Source organism: Engraulis encrasicolus, chromosome 23 (genome assembly GCF_034702125.1).
Source record: "Engraulis encrasicolus isolate BLACKSEA-1 chromosome 23, IST_EnEncr_1.0, whole genome shotgun sequence".
NCBI classification, from domain to species: domain Eukaryota; kingdom Metazoa; phylum Chordata; class Actinopteri; order Clupeiformes; family Engraulidae; genus Engraulis; species Engraulis encrasicolus.
In genome coordinates this window covers 36,924,040-36,946,205 of record NC_085879.1, presented here as the reverse complement: position 1 = coordinate 36,946,205, position 22,166 = coordinate 36,924,040, and the positions used below count along the sequence as shown (strand labels likewise).

The window sequence follows — 22,166 nt, the reverse complement described above, 5'->3', positions numbered from 1 at the left end:
CAAAACTTGACAAGTTACAGAATATTATTCCAAAAAGGGGTGCAGAGAGACAAGCACATTGAGTTTTGCATTAGTATCTTAGAAATACCGCTCGGTTTTGCATAGACACTGGATGTGAAAATGTTTGACACAGAACTGTGAAAAGACTGGGGTAAGGACAGAATGTTCCGTTCCTCCCCCTTGCTCACGAGCGACCACTAGCAGCAGTCTGTGCTGCTGTCTGTTGTTGCATTCGGTCTCATCGCCGCATAGCATACATTGTGCTTGCTTGTAAGCTAACCACACAGCTAGCTGGATGAACCGAGACCCCCGTTCAATGCGGGGATTTGAACCAAACTCTTTACTTTTTACACATTTATTCATATTTGTCTGAGCCACGAAGGAAACATGTCGTGTGCTTGTACATCTGCGGCAAGACTTCTACTCATGAATTCTGCACATAAAGGTAAGGGAGTAATAACACTTTCTCTGCATACCATGGCATAATGGGCTGCCTGTTTTGCTACTTGTTTGTTAGTACATTTATAATAATTTCGCTTGCATGTCACCAGAGTACAAAGGTAGAATATTCCGACTTGCTTTCTGGTTTGTTACTTAGCTGTGTTGATGGCTGTGTAACAATTCGTGTAAAGCCTATCCATATTTTAGAGGCTAGCTAGCTACTAGCCGCTGTCAAAAACAACCTAATCAAATAGCTGTCACTATTCTATTTGTGGAAATGTGCACAGTCCAGACAAGACAAGCATGATAATGTCACTTTATATTTTTTAATTAGGAATGCTAGAGGGAAAGACGTGCTAACAGATTTGCCTTTTTAAATATCTGAAATCTTGCATTTGATGAGTTGTAGTTGTTTATGAAATTGCCAGTAACACCCTGCTCACACAATAGCCAGTTATTTGGTCCAATGTGTGTCATCATACACTATATTGCCAAGCGCAAGACTGTGCTGACTTAGGTAGGCTACTCAAGTGGAGGGGCGTCAACACCATCCAGAGCAAAGTTTAATCCAGAAGCTGCACAATGATGGTAGATATTGTGAGAAGGTGGTCTGTACAATGTCCTCCAAGAATTGGGTCAATGACGTTTTTAGGGGGCTTAGACGTCAGATACAACCACTGCTAATGCACACAGATAAATTATTAATAGGTAATTAATGTACTCCAATGAACATGCTTCTTAGATAATCCACTAAAAAAACAAGCAAACATTTAATCCATACAATAGTAGTAGCCTATTATCTGTGGTTGTGCCACCTTGGTGCTACTACTACTAAAACGTCATTAACCCATTAATTATAGTAATAAATGGGTAATAAAATATTCTTGGCACTTATGTAGTGTGCAGACCAGAGAATACCACATGATTGAGGCACTCCATGCATCAGGCACGGAAACATGCCTGGGCCTGTTTCATTTTGGAAATGTAGAGCATGATCATTGCAAACGGCATGGATCATTCAGCCAGTATCTTCTTAGTGCAATGTTTAATGGTCGAAACACCCTATGATCCAGGCAATCACCAGGCCTACATGATGCATCCTGAATTCAACTCACTCATTCACTAATTCAAATCAAAGCTTATGAATTTACCAACCAGCTTCATCTCACATCATTTTGCTGCCCCGGTAACCAACAAACACCAATGTTGCTGAGTGGCCGAGCCAGCAACTAACACATTTTTAAATTCCCTCTTAAATTCAACTTTACCACCCATCATTAGCCATCTTTTCAGTATGTGCACACAGAAGGAAAGTACCATCAGAGACAATAGATAAGGTAGAGACAATTCATAAACAGTTTCTTCCAGGATCCATATGATATAAGGCTCCATACTACAGTCCTATGGTCGCAAGCCATGCTCCTTTAGGAGACTAGGAGAATGAATGGAGTCCAATGGAAAGTAATTTCCATTTAGGAGACCCAACTTAATTCCACTTTGTTGCGTTGGCGCGTCTTACCCCTAGACTTACATTTGTCTATATTGAAAATCTTTGCTACCATCTCATCCTTGGTCTGAATTTGAATCTGAATTTGAATTTGCCACAGGGCTGTCTGGCTCTCGGGTCCAACTGCTCTCCAAGCGCAGACCCAGCGCTCACGAGGCGCGGCTGACCCGGAGGATACCCGTCCGGGCGTTCTCAGAGACCTCCGTCTACTTCTCTTCCAAGGACAACACTCCAAAGAGCGGCGCGGGCGATGGAGGAAAGGTTTGTAGCCTACGAGTTGCCTTTTGCCTTTTGAAACTCTAGGGCAGGGCTATTCAAATGGCGGCCCTGGGGCCAGATGCGGCCCTTGAACAGCAAGGCTCTGGCCCCCCACAAGCCCCTTGAAATACAGAATCGTTTTAGGAATTTAGAGATAAAAGTATGAGTTCCGTATCAAGCTGAAACGGGACACAGGACGTTAAAATGCAGGAAATTACATCTAAGAAATGCAAAACTTTCTGGTGGAGGACCCCCAGAGACCCCCCAATTCAATGAAGTCTTCCATCTTTCTTTCATTGACAGTCGGCAACCATAATACATGCGTATAGTTCGGCCGCTTTACTGGGAGGAATTTGAAAAACTGGCCCTCGTTGACATGTAATTAAATACCCCTGCTCTAGGGGGTGGGGGGTAGGCAGCTGTGATGCAACATGTGTAACTGAGGTGATCTGCGCTAGTTCGCCACTCAGGGCTCGAACCTGCCACGGCGCCACCTACCAGTCAAAGCTCCAGTTCAGTCATGGGAGGCGCAGCGCGAAACCAGAGAGAGTAGAGAGAGAGAGGTTCCATTGGCCCATTGTTTCCGGGTTCTATTATTGGGGGGAAAATCCCCCTTTAGGCAGACAGGAACCTGGTCACGTTAGGTGCCCATAGAAACCTATTATGTTGGCATATCTCTATATACTATAAGAATCTCTGGTTCAGTCATGGGAGGTACAGCGCGATGCTAATGCCACGCTACCAATATTGTGCGAGGCTTCGGGGGAGAGGTTTACCAACTCTCTACGCCGAACTCTACTAGTTGGCATCTGTTACACTCATCCCCCCTAAACCTCGCTCCCATCCAGGTCACGGTAGCAGTATGCTAGTTGGCATCCCTTATACACTGTAATGCACCCGGTGTCACTGCCAGTGGGGACCCAGTTTTGAATGCAGCCCAGCGCTGCCCCATCTCCCTCTGCCACTCAATTCCTGTCACTTCCTCGTTCCTTGTTCTTTCCTTGTTTCCTGCCACTACTTCTGTGTCCTACCCCATAGAAACTGTAGACAGTAAAACGTTTGGGCACAGCTGCCAAAACGGTTTCGGTTCAGTGTGTGTCTTGCTACTCTGCCTGTTGTCATTGTGACCATCTAAATGCCTGTGGTGTTGATGGGAAATCTGGACTCGGTTACATTATTCTCTGTTCTCCCTGATTTCGCAGTAGTCTGTCAGCGATGACACCGTTTGCCAAACCGTTGGAGTTACACAAATGTGTGCCACACGACTTCTCCTGTTGTCAGTCTGCCAGTCGAAATGTCTGCAGTGTTATGTTGGTGTATGCAGTGTTATGTTGGTATTCCACGTGATTAAGTGATCAACCTGGCTAAGTTAACCTACCATACAAGAAGAAGTGGTAAACCTGCTGGTAGATAGCCCACAGGTTCTTAGAATACCCCGGCCTGCCTGTAGTTCCCCTTGCAAAAGTCCCAAGTGAGGGCTCGGGTAAGGGGAGTGGATGCTGGCCAAGTTAATTTACAGTACAGAAAATGGTAAACCTGTCATTTAGTTTAGTTTAGAAAACACTAGTCCAGGCTCTTCTATTAGATGATTTGCCACTACTTCACGGTTAAAGGGGTATGCCACTATTTTGGGACTTAATACAGTTAAAATCGTTGGCCAGGGTTTATAAAGGTGGTAAAGTGTCTTATTTTTCATGTTAAGCGTTGTCTTGCTTTAAGACAAGTTAAAAGAGGGAATATGTCGCTAAGCTAGTGAAAGTCAATGGATCCGTGTAGCAGCAGCTACATGCAGCATGAAAAAATGAATGTCTTTGGGTGCGCGATAAAAGGTATCAACTTAAAGAAGAAAAATCCGCACTCACAAGCTACGTCTCATTATTTATTTATAGATTACCACCATGTCCACAAGCAAACGCGTTTCGGCTATCAAGCCCTCATCAGTGCGTGGTACTATTGATAATAGATGGCCCACGGATGTCATTTAGTTATACTCGTCCCTGTCTGTTGTTCCCTTGCAGAAGTCTGTGAGCGAGGGTAAGCGTTGTGGATCAGGCACCAGCGGGGGGAAAGGAGGCAGTCAGCTCAGATGCCCCAAGTGCGGAGACCTCTGCACACACGTGGAGACGTTTGTCTGTGAGTACACACACACACACACACACATACGCACACACGCACACACACACACACACACACATACGCACACACGCACACACACAGAGACCCTGGTCTCCCAAACCTTTCTTCAGGGATCTGTAAATGGGTCAGGTGTCCTAGACACGTTGTTCTGAAGACCTATAATACAGTATATAGTATAGTACACACACACACACACACACACACACACACACACACACACACACACACACACACACACACACACACACACACACACACACACACACACCCTGGTCTGTCAAACATTTCTCAAGTGATCCGTAAACAAGGATCGGGTGTCCTTGACATGTTGCTCTAAAGACCTGTAGTACTGTATGGTACACACACACACACACACACACACACACACCATAGTGCAGTCACGCAGTCGTTAACATTTCCCTGACCCAATTTTACGTTATGCATGAAGTTATATAACTTCCAAAAAGATTTGGGTTATACAACCTTTTGGTTCTTTTTGGAACAGGGGTGAGCGTGTCCTTAAGGTTACAATGGAATTTAGCCCTTGCTGACTGTCGCTTCTACCATATCCTGATCCGTATGTTCATCGTGCTCTAAAACCTGTGTTGAGGGAGCTGTGGCGTAGCGTGTTAAGACACCGCACCGTAGGGCTGGGCAATATGACGATATATATCGTTATCGTGATATAAAAGTGTATATCGTGACCTCCTATATCGTTTATATCGTGATAGTAATTTTATCAATTTTATACAATTGAATATCATTTAATTACATTTCATGTTGTCACAATACACACTATAAGTTCATGTAACTGTAAAAATAAGAGTAAAAAGATCCATTTTAAAGAAAGATTGTTTTGCGACATGAAAAAAATAAAGAGCAAATAAAGAGAATAGCTGAAAATGTATGTAATTGTGCTACATTGTGTTATATATCGTTATCGTGATATAAAGTAATTCATATCGTGATATAGTTTTTTTTCCATATCGCCCAGCCCTACCGCACCGTATGCGGGCGACCCAGGTTCGAGTCTGCCCTGGGTCATTTCCCGACCCTACCCTACTCTCTCACACACTTACTGTCACCACACACTTACTGTCACCACCTTCACTGTATCTACCATAACAAAGGCAAAAAGTCCCACTACCGGTGTAGACACGACCAAGGTCCTCTCATTGTATTGCACTGTTTTGAGTTACCAATACATTCTAGTTTATTTACTCAGTAAATATTCATGAAAAAAGATCACATTATTGGGGGGTGCTGTGGCTGTCGCTATCAAACAAAGGCATAAAAAATCTCTCCAAAAGTATCCATATATATCATCCACTTTAAAAAGTTCCTCCATATATGCGCCGGCTGTGGACCGCGCTGCATGGTCTAGGACAGTGTTTCTCAACCTTTTTTTAGGCGAGGCACCCTTTCAATTTATGAAAAATTTCAAGGCAACCCAAACCAACAAGCCGTAACATGGCATCGCATCTGATACCACACAAGCTTAGAAAAGTAACACATTTGGAGACGTCACATGACCTACGTTCGAAGTTGCAGCTGACTGGGGCGACCTATATTTACTTTATTGTGCGTACATGGCAGATGAAAGATTCCACTGACTAGCATTAACTTTTCAATTTAGACAAATATGTATTATATTACATAATTTATTTATCAGCCACGTTTCCGCGGCACCCCTGTTGAGAAACACTGGTGTAGGACAGGGGCTCCCAAACTTCACTATGACAAGGCCCCTCATGCACTACTTAAACCACAGGTCTAGAATAGCTGCTGTGGTGATCCTGAAGACCAGATGTGATTTGAGGTCAGCTGCTGTAGGGAACACTACTACTCTTGCATCAGACTCAGGGGCCCATGTAATGCAATATGACTTGATCGTCATAACCCCCCTACACACACACACACACACACACACACACACACACACACACACACACACACACACACACACACACACACACACACACACACACACACTCTGTCTCTCTCTCTCTCTCTCTCTCTCTCTCTCTCTCTCTCTCTCTCTCTCTCTCTCTCTCTCTCTCTCTCTCTCTCTCTCTCTCTCTCTCTCTCTCTCTCTCTCTCTCTCTCTCCAACCGCCACCCCATGCCATCCCATAATCTAATTTTACACTTCCACGGGAGTTAATTAATTGAGCTTTACCTTTATCCTGTACTTCCTGCCTGGCTAACTGGTCCCATAAGATGCAATGATAGTTGTTTGTTTGGAACTGGAAGTAACATCACCCGACAAAAAGAGAACGGCTGGAAAAACAGGAGAATGAAATGGTACAGAATCGCTTTAATTTGTGCAGGACACAACATCTGTGGCAGTACCACAGAAATCCTGTGATGGGGGTCACAGAAGTGCATTCTGTGATGGGGCGAAGGAAGTGAACATTTTTACAGAATTCTGTGAGATCAGGTTGAGGAGGGATTAAAGTATGATAGGAGCGTGAGACCATGAAGGGAAGATGGCAGTGTTGGCAATGTAATATCTATTATGTTCTCTGTTTGCTGTTGCAGCTGAGTGTCAGTTCCCCCCTCCCCACCCAGTGCCCCATACGGCCCTGGGAGTATAGGTGTGTGTGTGTGTGTGTGTGTGTGTGTGTGTGTGTGTGTGTGTGTGTGTGTGTGTGTGTGTGTGTGCGTGTGTGCGTGCGTGCGTGCGTGCGTGCGTGCGTGCGTGCGTGCGTGCGTGCGTGCGTGCGTGCGTGCGTGCGTGCGTGCGTGCGTGCGTGCGTGCGTGAGCGTGTGTGTCCTCCCCCTGCTGTGTTTTCCCATGCGCTTCTCTTGTCTTCTGTGTGTCCGGCTGCTGGGAATGTTGTTTGAATTGTTAAGCTGGCGACTAAAAATACAGCACATACCGTTACATAACCCCACCTCACACACACACACACACACACACACACACACACACACACACACACACACACACACACACACACACACACACACACACACACACACACACACACACACACCCTGGGCCAGCTGATGTTTTGCCCAACAGCCAAGCCGTTAGTGCTGCGTTCAGGCTTTACCGAGCTAATGGTAATGTAATGGACATGATCTCTGACACACACACACACACACACACACACACACACACACACACACACACACACACACACACACACACACACACACACACAGGAAAGACAGAAGATTATAGAGTCCTGATGAGTCCATGATAATGCTCCCGTGAAACAGGATTTAAAGCAAAAAAAACAAGAAATGGGTGGAATAAGGCGTTCCATTGGCTGTGAGCTTACTAATATCCCTCGAAATGCTGTTGCCCAGATCTAAGACACCTGGGGTATTTTTCTGTCGTGTGTGTGTGTGTGTGTGTGTGTGTGTGTGTGTGTGTGTGTGTGTGTGTGTGTGTGTGTGTGTGTGTGTGTGTGTGTGTGTGTGTGTGTGTGTGTGTGTGTGTGTGAGTATGTGAGTATGTGAGTGTGTGTGACTCCCTTTGGTGCTGTCAGCACTTTGCCCCATTGTATACACAACAGGAACAGTTGTTTTGTCTCCTATAGAGTGAAGTGAAGAGTGTTTGTGTGTGTGTGCGCACACGTGTGCACGTATGTCTATTCCACATTTATAAACTGATTGACTATCGTTTATGAACTATACAATCTGAAGTGTATGCAAGCTAAGTTTAAGTTCAGAAACAGGTGTTAGTTCAATGTATTGGAACACTTACAGGAAGGAAAGGGAAATGCTTATTCATGGTGAGTGGCCTGTGTTGGCAGTGAGATGTTGAAATTTAAATGAATGTCACGTGTTGCAGAGCTTTAAGGACTAGTCTTGCTGCTTGCAGGAAAACATTTGGGATCGCATCCTTTCAATCTGACCAGATGGGGTCTGGTTGCATTTTAATATAGCTAGGCGTACTCCTTACTGAGCTTTTATTTTGAAACGGATAGACAAACAAACAGAAAGGACACAGACCAATCTATTTTTAGAAGCCATTTTCTCCTGACAAAGGCAACTTTTTGAGATCTGTTGCATTTATTTAATGTCATACGTAATTTCATTTGAGAACATGCAGTATTTCCCTCAAAACAGTATTTTATTGTCAGTTTTAAAAAATGATATGTTGTCTTTGTACTATTATTCATAGATTTAATGTTTTGAAAGCAATAGTATTTTCTATTTACCAAATGTCCCATCTTTTTCTTTTCATATGTATAGTTGTATAGTTGTATGTCATTGTAGATGGTAGATATATCTCTCTCTCCTATCTCTGTAATCTCTGAATTTATTTCACTATAATCGCCATAGTAACAGGTCTCCACAGTATGTTCTATAATTCACAATATAATCACATGCCTGCACTCACAAGCACTGAACTCTATCGCTCTCTCTCACACACACACTCTCTCTCTCTCTCTCTCTCTCTCTGTCTCAGCCTCCACACGGTTTGTGAAGTGTGAGAAGTGTCACCACTTTTTCGTGGTGTTGTCTGAGACGGACACTAAGAAGAGTCTCAAGCCAGAGCCGGAGACCGCCGCCGAGGCCGTCAAGCTGGCCTTCCAACAGAAACAACCCCCGCCCCCCAAGAAGGTACACACACACACACACACACACACACACACACACACACACACACACACACACACACACACACACACACACACACACACACGACAGATGCCCCGTCAAGCTGGCCTTCCAGCAGAAACAACCCCACCCCCAAGAAGGCACACACACACACACATTATTTTTGTGTCTGTGTATTTGTGTTTTGTGTTCCATGCCTAGTGGGACAATCATGTAGTGAGGCAGCTGTATTTGATGTTGCACACATCTTTATTTTGTTGTGTATTTGTTTGCATGTGACGCATGTTTTTTTCTGTCTCAGATCTACGCCTACCTGGATAAGTATGTGGTGGGCCAGGCGCATGCCAAGAAGGTGCTGTCAGTGGCGGTGTATAACCACTACAAGAGGATCTACAACAACATCCCCCCGGTCGCCCAGAAGCCCGCAGAGCCAGAGAAGCACAACTCCATCACCCCACGAGGTATGCACACACACACACGCACGCACGCACGCACGCACGCACGCACGCACGCACGCACGCACACACACACACACACACACACACACACACACACACACACACACACACACACACACACACACACACACACACACACACACACACACACACACACACACAAGGTATGCGCTCACACTCTCTTTACAAAAGTCTGTCAGCCCATGATGAGGTACACACATACTCTCTTTAAAGCGATACTGCACCATTTCCAATGGATATGCTTCCGGGACTCAAACCCGGATCGCCCCCATAGAAGCCCAGTGCCCAGACATTAGCGCCACAGCTGTGCCACAACATGATTTTTTTTTACATGGATTTCTGTAAGGTGTGGTGAGAGCTGCTTGGGTCCCTCCCATCTTCGCCTTGTGCTTGTAGCCTTGTGCTTTGTTGATGCCCAGCCTTTGTGGAGAAAACTCTTTTCCCGGTGTCAGCCCGGACGTTCCCCCATTGAACATCCTAATTGCAAATGAGAAAATGGCCTTTGATTCACGCCTATTGTCATCATTGATGGCTTTGCCTTGCATTACGAGGCTACAAGCACAAGGAGAGGACGGGAGACTAGATATTGAAATATCTTTCCCCCCCTGTTTTTCTGGCCTTGGACTGCCCCCTCCTAGCCCTGTCCTTCAGCTGGCCGTCAGTCAGGCGCCTCCTGGAGTTGGTTAGTCCAGCGTTTCTCACCCTTTTTTTAGGCGAGGCACCCTTTCAAATCATGAAAAATGTCAAGGCACCCCAAACCAACAAGCCGTAACATAGCATCGCATCCAATATCACAAAAGCTTAGAAAAGTAACACATTTGGAGACGTCACATAACCTACGTTCAAAGTTGCAGCTGACTGAGGCGACCTATATTTACTTTATTTTGCGTAAATGGCAGATGAAAGATTCCACTGACTAGCATTAACTTATCAATTTAGACAAATATGTATCGTATTGCATAATTTATTTATCAGCCACGTTTCCGCGGCACCCCTGTTGAGAAACACTGGGATAGTCAGACTTGAGGTATCCCTGTCCTGTCCCCCTCAGAGGCTGTTAACACCTATGTGGATATTTTTGAAAACTCATCAATGTTGGCATCTCATTGGCCTTACACCTAAACAGAGTTTTTAGAAGTCTCCTTTTAAGAGTCCGGTTTTTAAAAAAAACATCCCTTTTTGTGGTGTGAAACGCACCTGTCACAGTGGCGTTTTAATTGGTTTCATGTTGTTTTTATACGTGAACAGTAGGGGTGGTACGGTTCACAAAATTCACGGTTCGGTTCATATCACGGTGTCAAGGTCACGGTTTTCGGTTCTCTACAGTTCTTTTTTTTAGTTCATGATAAATGGTGCACTGAGAATATTAAACAATATTTATATAACTGCAGTTATAAAGTAATGATGCCAAGTTGAATTTGATCTTTAGCATGTGTCTGAGAACTACTTCTTGTGATAACCTGTGCTTGCACTTAAACTGTCGTCAGCTGATGTGCGCTGTCTGAGCGTTCCAAATGCCCTCTTTCAATTGGCTAATAGAATCGGACTTATTACTAAGTATCCTACATATGGTTTGTATAGGCTTATAATGTGAAAATGGTGTGATTTTAATTGTGTCATCCTCTGATTGGTCTTATACACTAATATTTTAATCAGAGAGACTGGATAAGATACTCCTAGAATCTCTGTTTTACATATTTTTCTGGGCACTACATCAATTGCGGTTTGCGACGGATTGCACGGTTCGGTTCGGTATGTGTGTGAATTGTACGGTTTCGGTTTTCGGTGCGGTTTGTGCCATCCCTAGTGAACAGGGGTTTTTATCGTTTTTATTTTTTTAAATGTGTTTAAAAATATCCACATGCGTGTAAATGGCGCCTTACTCTCTCTTCCTCTATGCTGATCTACAGTTCTTTATACGCTACAGCTTATGGCCTGCCAGCTTACTTCACCAAATCACCACATGAGACATGAAACATGCTACCCACAGAAACTCAAAGCTTGTCTCCTCATAGGCACTTCCCTCTTGTGCGGAGGCTTTTTTGTTGGTAGATTTCCACTCAACGTGGGAAAACTTGGAAGCATCTTTCTGTGAATACCCTTTTTTGGGACCCAGTCAGATCACCATGGCATTGTGCTTTTCACAGAAAAGGTGAAAGCTTGTGTAGTTGCAGTTGTGTCAGTCAGTCAATCAGTCAGTCAGTCAGTCAGTCAGTCAGTCAGTCAGTCAGTCAGTCAGTCAGACAGACAGTCAGTCAGTCAGACAGACAGACAGACAGACAGACAGACAGACAGACAGACAGACAGACAGACAGACAGACAGACAGACAGACAGACAGACAGACAGACAGACAGACAGACAGACAGAACAGCAGTGTAGGCATCTCACATCTCAGTGAAAGCTGCCAGGAGATGCACTATATATGTGAGTAGCCACACGTACTCCCAGGGGCCATGTTGAGTTAATCATCAATATAGAAAATAGAGATATCAGCTCTGAAAGGTTCTCTTGCCCATTGAAAAGATATGAAGTTAGACCTTATAAAGATAAAAATGTTAGCTTTTAGATAAACCAAGACTGTTGTCTGAAGAGCCCAGTAACTCCTTCATGACCTCAACTTGCACGTTCTGCAAAAAAAAAGGAGAAAAAAAAAATCACTAAAAATGAAAAAAATGTCTGACTGCATTTCAAACGCAGTCTCACATATCTCTGAGAGAAACTCAGTCACATATGTCCACACATACAGCTCTTAGCTACCAGCTCTTGTATTTGGGATGCATGTGAGGCATGCAGTTTAAACTTTGAGGGCCCAGACAAATAGAAAAACGATACATACCGTAAATGCATTCATTCCTTTTCCCATTCACCATTACCGTGAACCTTCTTCAGACCTACGCGACGAGGGTCTGCTAAATTATGTTTGCACCTGTAATTCATTCTAGTATCATGTTGTTTAATCCTGTGCTTCGCACCTGTGGTCAGGGTCTACACTAGAATTATTTTGTTTAAAAGTTGTAGTCCAGTGCTGTTGTTGGCTAGGGTCTAGTATTGTATTGCATTTTTTTAAACCTGTATTAAAGGCCAATCTAATGTAATTGCAACTCTGTATCTGGGCTCTAGTATTATATTGTTTAAACGCCTAGTTTAGCTCTGCATTTAGGGTCTAGTATTATAATGTTTATTTAAACGTGTAGTTTAGCTCTGTGGCTAGGGTCTTGTATTGTGTTTACACCTCCTGTGGTATTGTTTCTGTAGAGGTAGAGAACAGAAGACAAGAAGATGAATACAGATTCACAAGTAAGTGGCCTGTATGATGCAAATCCTGTTCTTAACCCTTTCCTTCCCTCTGCACAGCTTGCCTAGGCTGTAGGTTAGCTAATAGTGAACTTGCTACTATTCTCTAAGGCTCATCGCCCAGGAAATGTGTGTGTGTGTGTGTCTGCTTGCGTGTGTGTATGTCTGCTTGTGTGTGTGTGTTACTGGGGGGGGGGGGGGGGTATATATGTGTAGAGTCATGAGGCCCAGCCAAGACCTTCATAGGGTAGGCCTTCTGGGGTGTGGTTTACATGAGGACTCATGAAGTTCAGCAAAAAATGAATTGCACTCAAGAGAAAGTGCAAATGTTTCAGTCCCCCTGGACTTTCCTCAGTTCAATAAAGGACTCAAAATGAATGTTGGGGTACATTACATTATCCTCGACCTGTACTTATTTTTTGGAGATTTTTCCTATTTGTCCATCATATGAAAGTAAGGTTTTTTGGGAGTTTTTTTTTTACTTCCATTTTCACCAGGACCCCCTGGCAGTAGAGAGTAGAGAAGCATCAAGCAGAGTGATAGGACTCTACAGGTTGAGTGATAAAGGCTACCGGTAAATTCAGAGGAGGAAGGCCACCAGGGCCAGCGCAGTAGGTCAGCTAGTTTCATAAAAGGGGGGTGATGGACAGTAGCCAGGCTGTTGCCTCCTATCGGATTCATTTCCCTCCAGCAACTAGGTCATGTATTATATCACGACTAACAGCAGACGGCGCCTAAATCCAGGAAGTACAGCAGTGGTTCCCAAACATGATTTTATTTCCAATATTTTCGCGACCCCCACCTCCCATATTCCAAACGCAAGACGTTTTTTTTGTTGTTGTCCATTATTGTTACGTTTTTATTTTAAATTCATAGGAAAAGTGAATGGATTCACTAGCCATAAAAGTGAATATTGTTGGTAATAATAATATTGGGCTTACTTCAGAACACTCTGGAAGATTAATAACAAGATGACCTGATCTAACTGCGCTTATGTAACGCCTGTGTACCACCTGTCCTATACTATTGTTACAGAAATAAACGGCACACTGTGACCAAACCGGCCTGCGCAGTGATGGTCCTATGAGCCTTAGTGGGAAAGACCAAGATCTGTCCCATTGTCACATGGTTATTATGTGAACTGTGATATTTAACTGATATTTATTATCGTTATGTTAACTGTTAACCTGTGGTTTTCCCGTTTTTATGCAAAGTCCCTTCTCTCTGTGAGCTCCCTGAAATACCTCCATGACCCCCAGCTTGGGAACCACTGAAGTACAGTATCTGTTGGCAATTCGGCCAATCGGCAAGCAGAGATGAAGCCATGACGTCATCTATCGGGGTCCATTACTTATTCTGAAATTACATATTCACCATGCGTCACAACCAAACAGCAGGGATTGTTTTTTTTGTTTTTTTTAATTAAGTAGAAGCCTAACTTATCCTAACGCTGTGAGGTTGGTTGGTCAGATGTTTTTCTGCAAAGTTAAATAAAACCGGCTGATGCACCAGTAGATGGACACAGAGTGGGGGGATGGGGTGCACATAACATCCCACAATGTCGCCCCACTGACCTTAACCGTAACCATGGTGTAACAGAACACCATCACTGGTTACCGGGAAGCGGCCATTTTGTGACCTGGCCCGTATTAATAGATCTGGAACTAGGTCACGGAGACACACACACACACACACACACACACACACACACACACACACACACACACACACACACACACACACACACACACACACACACACACACACACACACACACACACACACACATATATATAACATAACATTTAGGCTGTTACACACACTGCTGCAGAGGGACTGTACACCTCAATGTCTGAAACCAAGTGATCTATGTACTGGTTGTCGTCATCACCAATGCAGCCAATGAGAACGGGATGTTCTTTAATCGGGGCCAGGGTTGCGTGTGCGTGTGTGCGCGTGCGTGTGCGCGTGCGCGGCGACTGAGTACCAACTCTACTACTGCTGTGCTGATTGCAGCAGTTCTTGAACTTAATTAGTTGAATTGCTGTTCAAGTGAATTGGCAAAGTCACACTGAATGGCCTATTCTTTTTCTCTGAATCGTGTGCTCTGTCAGACATTCTCGCTCCTGAACTCTGAACTTCCATATCTCTACCCCCCTTCATGCCCCCACCCCCCACCCCACCCCTCTCTTGCTCTCCTCTCCACCTCCCTTCTGCTCTCATCTCCTCATCTCCCCCTCTACCTACTTGCCCTCTCTTCCTCCTCTCCTCTTCTCTGCACCTCTCCTCTCCACCTCTCCTCTTCTTTCATCCCTTTCTCCCACCTCCTTGTCCTCTCCTCCTCTCTTCCTCCCCTCCTCTCCATCTCTCTCCTCCCCTTCTCTATTCCCTCCCCAGAGCTTCTTCAGATCGCGGGCATCAACCCCCATGGCAACGCGCTGGGCATCAGTCCCCATGGTAACGCGCTAGGTGCCTCTGTTCAGCAGCAGGGGGCGACGGCGAATGTCCCGGAACAGAGGGGTGGGACTATCCTGGACTCCTCCCCCAATGAAATCAAACTGGAGAAGAGCAACATCGTACTTCTTGGACCCACCGGCTCTGGTATATTGCTTATGTATATCATAAATAACGTATATAGTTTATTTATGAATAATTTATGTATATAATACATTTTTAATGTATATATTTGTGTATATTATAAAGAATTCATACATTTATATGTATCATAAATAATGTATGTATATAAGAGCCACGCCATATAGAGTCATGTAGAGCAGAGTTACTTTATTGATCTCCATGGTGAAATGCAGGTGTCAAGAAGCGTACACATAATACACACATAGTTCACATAATGAGCATTACCAGACAAACAAACACACAGCAGACATTACGACAGGTCAGAGAAAGGAAAAAACTTGCAATGCACATAATATAAAATATAATTTGTAATAAATAATGTCATGTGTAAGAGTAACTGCATACTTTTGAACAGGGAAGTATTCCAAGGTTCTGGCTGGCTAAGTAGTTAACCAGGTCAAGTTAACCTTGAGGTAGCGCTAAATCATCTAATAGAAGAGACAGGAGCCCTTTTGTTCTTAACGAGATGACACCTGTGGGCTCTTTCTTAGCAGATTTACCACTTCATGCAGGTTAACTGAAGTTAGGATACCACTTAAAGGATAACTTCAGTCAATTTCAACATGCAGTTGTAATGCTCACACTACCCTGGACTTGTCAGTATGTGAGAATTTTTATTTTTTCCAGCCTTTTCCGAGATCCTGGTCGTTGTAATGGGGGTAGCTGTTTGTATTTCAAAAAAACATCTTGATTTATTCCCAAAATCATCCAAAAGGTTATGCGACATCAGCAGACAACTAGCAAACAGCGATACCTTTTGGGAAAATGTTTGGAGTTGGCCAATGTTAAGAATTTTTTAAATGTAAACAAAAGCTGCCCCCATTAGAATAGCTCAGATCTCGAAATGGGCTGAGCCATAAAATGCAGCATCATCAGGTACTAACAAGTCAAGAGTAGCGTGAGCAATACAAGAGCATATTGAAAATGGCTGAAATGGTCCTTTTAACCATGTTCTTGGAATACTCTACTGGCAGCACGAGCTCTGGTAACGCCGGCCTTTGCGTGTGTGTGCTCTCTGCTGCCCCCCACAGGTAAGACGCTGCTGGCGCAGACGCTGGCGCGGTGTCTGGATGTCCCCTTTGCCATCTGCGACTGCACCACGCTGACCCAGGCGGGATACGTAGGGGAGGACATCGAGTCCGTCATCGCCAAGCTGCTGCAGGACGCAAACTACGTAGTGGAGAAGGCACAGCAAGGTCAGACACCACACACACACACACACACACACACACACACACACACACACACACACACACACACACACACACACACACACATATATACACACACACACACACACACACACACACACACACACATAGGATTCATAGCCTTCAAAAAGAGTTGATAATGTATATTTAATATAAATATGTATCATATATATTTCATTCATATATATTTCAAATAGTTCCTGTAGCCTTCTTATACAGTTCATATGGCCTCCATATCGAGGTCATATAGAGTTCATATTCAATAGCTTTCAAATAGAGTTCATGTAGAACCTGATGAAGCAACAGCGAAACGCGTTGTTCACCAAATAAACTACCAGCAAAGAATACCAGTGTGCGGTGATTCATCCTTCATTTACTTGGATTACTCTTACTGCACATCACCAGCACCTGGACAGTGGTTGTGCACAGAGACGCTACTTAGAGTTCATGTAGACTTCACATAAAGTTCATATAGAGTTCATATAGCCAGCAAATAGAGTTCATGTACAGTTCATATAGCCTTTAAGCAACGATCGTCTGTTAGGAAGATACTTCAAGCTCGTACTTTTCCGGGATCCATGTGATGTCAGGTGAACGCCCCTTTAGGAGACCTTCGGTGAAGAGACCTTTGGAGTCTTGAGGTTGAGAATAAATGGAGTTTCCTTAGCACTGTAGATGGCGGTAGCACACGTCTTGTGAAAGCCGCCACCAAACACCACAAAAAGAGAAGAAGAAGGAGGGGGACAACGCCCCCTTATGAGAAAGACTTTGAGCACACTCCTTTGCATTCGATGGGTGGAGTTTGGGGTATCTCTCTCCTAAGAAAATCTTTGCTTTATTTAAAGTTCATATAGCCTCCACATACAGTTCATATATAGTTCTAAAGCCTTCAAAAACAGTTCATGTAGCCTTCATATATAGTTCATATAGCCTTCATATAGAGTTCATGTTGGCATGCTCTTCGGTCCTGTTAGGTCACAGCAGGGATGGTTATGAAATGTGACTATATAGGGCACACTATGTGGAATGAAGTGGTGTAACTCACCCCCTGTACAGTGGAGTCCCCATAGTGCACGTAGCAGACATGCCCTAGATCTGACTAGGGGGACAGCAGCAGCAGGTCTGTCTGTCTGTCTGTCTGGCCCAGCTGTCTTTGATTACAACATGTCCTGAATGTTAAGTCTGTGTTTCTCTCTCTCTCTCTCTCTCTCTCTCTCTCTCTCTCTCTCTCTCTCTCATTCTTTCTCTTCATTACCAGGGAGAGTAAAGTAGGTGGTATACCTGAAATTGATGTTCCAGATGTGTTTCCTTCTCTGTTTTAGTCTAGGGTCCTTGTTGATTTTCACTTTGTTTAAGCTTATGAATGCTTTGGAAACTTTTGAAGCAAGAACAGAATTGCAAAAACATTGTATTGTTTGCCCTTGGCCAGTCACCATGGAATGATTGTACAACAACCTTATTGTAAATAAAACTTTTTTTTAAAAATCTCTCTCTCTCTCTCTCTCTCTCTCTCTCTCTCGCTCTCGCTCTTGCTCTCTCTCTCTCTCCTTATCAGGTATTGTGTTCCTGGATGAGGTGGATAAGATTGGCAGTGTGCCAGGAATCCACCAGCTCAGAGATGTAGGCGGAGAGGGAGTACAGCAGGTAAGGGGTTAAGAACCTGTAGCGTGCGCGCGTGCGTGCGTGCGTGCGTGTGCTTGTGTCCATTTCAATATCTACTCTCCCATCCTCCCCCGGTGCTTGTGTCCTCGGGATGCGAGTCAAGATGTCAGTGACAAAAGAAGTTTTATTCAGACTCTGCCTGATGAAGATCTAAGGACCGAAAGCTTGCAAGTCAAGTAAAGCTTCTTTGCACAAAAATAGACCTGAAGTGTGCGGATTCAATATCTTGCAAAAGCACAATTCAAAGGCCTTTTTCTCATGTGCAATCAGGATGTTGAATGGGGAAAAGTCCCCCAAAAGTTGTTGTGGCTTAGCTGACCGCGGAGAAACTTTATTGTTTTATCCATGGAGATGGAGCATCAGTAAAGCACAGGGCCACAAGCCCAAGGCGAGGACAGGAGGTTAGATAGTGAAATGGTCCCTGTATGTGTGTCTTAGCATCTGTGGGAGTCTATCTTTGCTTTGGGACTATGGGACTGTGTCTTCACTTCTCTAAAATGCCTTATTGTCTTTGCGTGTGTGGAAACGTTCATATATCTGTATAATTGTCATTTTGAATTGAGTTTTCTATGTGCGGTTGTCAGTAATTCTCATGCTTCAATATATGTGGTGCGCGCGTGTGTGTGTGTGTGTATGTGTTCAGGGCCTGCTGAAACTGCTGGAGGGCACCATAGTCAACGTGCCGGAGAAGAACTCCAGGAAGCTGCGAGGGGAGACCGTTCAGGTGGACACCACCAACATCCTGTTTGTCGCCTCGGGAGCCTTCAACGGCCTCGACCGCATCATCAGCAGACGCAAGAACGAGAAGGTGACTACTTTTATTATTATTATTATTATTATTATTATTATTATTATTATTATTATTACTCCATTTCTTTTACAAAACGGAACAGTGCAAATATTTATCGCAATTTTCTCTTCCAAATGCAATATTATTGCAACCAAAGCCTAGAAACTGCTGCAACTTTCACTGCAACTGTTTGGATAAAGTCCTGCGAAATCTCGCATTTTTGGCTGCAACAATCACAAAAAAAAGCCAGGGAAATCCTGTTGGGACTGGTATAATTTACTACACCTGTGCTCACCTGTTGTTGCGGTCCTTCTCCTGTGCAGTACCATGAGCCGAGCAGAGTTGTAGAATTCTACCTGGGTACCTCCAAAATGACCCAAGCAGAGTAGTAGTATTCTTAAGTGTCTTTGCGTGTCATAAAAAGCACAAAATAAAATCTATGTATTATTGTTATTTGTACGGTAGTATTTATATCTGTGTTGTATTGTACCTGTGCTCATCTGTTGTTGTGGTCCTCCTCCTCCTGTGTAGTACCTGGGTTTCGGCACGCCCTCCAACATGAGCCAGGGGCGTCGGGCGGCGGCGGCTGCCGACCAGGCCAACAGCAGCGGGGGTGCCGCTGGGGTGGAGGGGGCGGAGCTGGAGCTGCAGGAGAGGGACCGCCTCCTGCGCCGTGTGGAGGCTCGTGACCTGATCGAGTTTGGCATGATCCCAGAGTTCGTGGGCCGACTGCCCGTGGTGGTGCCGCTACACAGCCTGGACGAGGAGACGCTAGTGCGGATACTCACAGAGCCGCGCAACGCAGTCATACCGCAGTACCAGGCACTATTCAGCATGGACAAGGTACGGTGTGTGCATCTGTGTGTGCGTGCACATGCACATACTGGACCGACCCCCGCATGGGATCGAGTATTGTTGACACCACTAGTGCTTGGTTTGATGTTTCCAATCCAAAGAGTACCTAAACAAATACTTCTAGAAAGCTCCTTGATGACCCTTTAGCCAGGACATGGCAGACTTGCTCAGCATTTCAGTCTAGTCCAGTGTTTCTCAAAGTGGGGCGTAAGCCCCCCTGGGGGGGCGCGGAGGCATCTCATGGGGGGCGTGTGACATCTGATTTTGGGTTTTCTTCCCCCCAAGGAAATGATTTCCTGTCTCGCCAATAAGTCAAAAAGTTTAAAGCCCTCACCAACATTATATTATTAATTGTCATGAATTTGAACAGCATAGGAAGTGAACACACATCTGCATTCGACTGCAGACCCTCTTTGTTTAATCTCACAAGCCACCTTTCCTTTGATTTTGCGCGGTGGCGATCGCAAAATCAGTCTGCGCGCGTACTGCTGCTGCTTGGGGGGGCTCGGAAGCATTCAGACTCTCTGAAGGGGGGAATGATGGAAAAAGTTTGAGAACCACTGGTCAAGTCAATGGCTGCCTTCAAGTTCATTTGAATGGAAGACCCCCTCACTCACTGTTGCCAGGTGGAAAATGTTGAACCATTGTTCCAAGTATCTTAACTAAATGAAAACTATCGTACATCATGTTTAATTAATCGTACATCATTGGTTTTTTTTTTTACATCATATATCATACAGAAGACACAATTAGGGTACAAATATTATTAATTATTATTAATATGTCTTCAGTCTGGACAGTGTTGCCTTGCCAGATGTAAAATTATTATAATTTATAATAATTTTACATCTGGCAACACTGTCCAGACTGACTGTTGGTGAAATCTAACTACTTGTTGTTTGACTCTTGTGATTGTCAGTGTCATTTGGTGAAATCTAACTACTTGTTGTTTGACTCTTGTGCTCGTGCAGTGTGAGCTGAACGTGACTCCGGATGCCCTGAGGGCCATCGCACGGTTGGCACTGGAGAGGAAGACTGGGGCTCGAGGACTCCGCTCCATCATGGTATGCTGCGTCATTACATTACATAACTTTATTGTACATTACACTTTCCTGATGCTTTTTCCCGACTCACAGTCATTTACAGGGTATAAGTTACAGTCCCTCGAGCAATGTGGGGTTAAGTGCCTTGCTCAAGGGCAAGAGATACTGAGTTGGACCCTTGATCTCCTAACCCATCTCCTCCTCAGTTGCTGGATGAGAAACGACTTAGTGTTGCTTTAACCCAGTGGTTCTCAACCTTTTCTTTTGAACAAATGCCCTCTTCACTTTACCATAAACGTACCAACGCCCCCCTTATTATTAAAAGATAAAATGGACGAGGACGAATGCCTCCCAATGGCAACTAAGCACTACCCCCTCAGCTGTATTCTTCTCAGCACCCCCGCTCCACAGCGACCCCTGGGGGCTGTCTAGCCCCCGTTGAGAAACGCTACTTTAGCCCATCTGCTGCTCTCCCCTGCCTCCTACAGGAGAAGTTGTATGCTGGAAAAAAAACTACATAGTGTTGCTTTAACCCATCTCCTGCTCTTGTGTTTCCCTCTTCAGGAGAAGCTGTTGCTGGACCCCATGTTTGAGGTGCCCCAGTCCGACATCATGGCCGTAGAACTCAACCAGGAAGCGGTGCAAGGAAAAACGCAACCACGATACATCAGGTACACACACCCTTTGAAACACACTTAACTATCCTTGTCCTCATTCTGTACAATGTGCCATTCACTTGAATGGTACACCCTACCATTTGCATGCATGTGCGTGTGCGTGTGCGTGTGCGTGTGCGTGTGCGTGTGTGTGTATGTTGACCTTGGATAAAACTACTGTATATGTGATTTGGCTCTCCACGTGACCCTAGTGGATAACTCGCGTGTGTGTGTGTGTGTGTGTGTGTGTGTGTGTGTGTGTGTGTGTGTGTGTGTGTGTGTGTGTGTGTGTGTGTGTGTGTGTGTGTGTGTGTGTGTGTGTGTGTGTGCGCGCGCGCGTGCGCGTGCGTGTGTGTGTGTGTGTGTGTCCACAGGACCCCAGTGAAGGAGACGGCAGAGGAGGAGTACGACTCTGGCATAGAGGAGGACAGCTGGACAGACAGACTCGCCGACGCAGCCAAGAACTAACTCATCACACGCACACACGCACACACACATACACACACACACACACACACACACACACACACGCACACACGCACACACACATACACACACACACACACACACACTATACACACTCTGTTGGACACACTCCTTGGAAATATCCTCCTTTGTT

At 44.7% G+C, this 22,166-nt stretch overlaps 1 protein-coding gene across 2 annotated transcripts; it reads left to right on the top strand.

Annotated features, from left to right (window-relative positions):
- The first annotated feature begins 321 nt into the window (after window positions 1–321).
- clpxa (caseinolytic mitochondrial matrix peptidase chaperone subunit Xa) lies at window positions 322–22,017 on the top strand. Of its 2 annotated transcripts, XM_063189567.1 has the most exons (14): window positions 322–445; window positions 2,049–2,209; window positions 4,225–4,339; window positions 8,768–8,922; window positions 9,221–9,380; window positions 12,655–12,696; window positions 15,091–15,294; window positions 16,362–16,526; window positions 18,097–18,185; window positions 18,847–19,011; window positions 19,525–19,836; window positions 20,820–20,912; window positions 21,456–21,562; window positions 21,922–22,017. In XM_063189567.1, the coding sequence occupies exons 1-14, from the start codon at window positions 388–390 to the stop codon at window positions 22,013–22,015; spliced, it is 1,920 nt and encodes a 639-aa protein (XP_063045637.1). In that variant the 5' UTR covers window positions 322–387; the 3' UTR covers window positions 22,016–22,017. The 2 variants fall into 2 exon arrangements, with proteins under 2 accessions (XP_063045637.1, XP_063045638.1); XM_063189568.1 differs by lacking the exon at window positions 12,655–12,696.
- Window positions 22,018–22,166: the final 149 nt, after the last annotated feature.

Bases quoted from the DNA above. Each gene is read 5' to 3' on its own strand.
- clpxa (XM_063189567.1), top strand. From the start codon at position 388: ATGTCGTGTGCTTGTACATCTGCGGCAAGACTTCTACTCATGAATTCT. The intron at 18,186-18,846 runs GTAAGGGGTTAA...GTATGTGTTCAG, and splicing joins GCGGAGAGGGAGTACAGCAG to GGCCTGCTGAAACTGCTGGA. The intron at 21,563-21,921 runs GTACACACACCC...GTGTGTCCACAG, and splicing joins ACGCAACCACGATACATCAG to GACCCCAGTGAAGGAGACGG.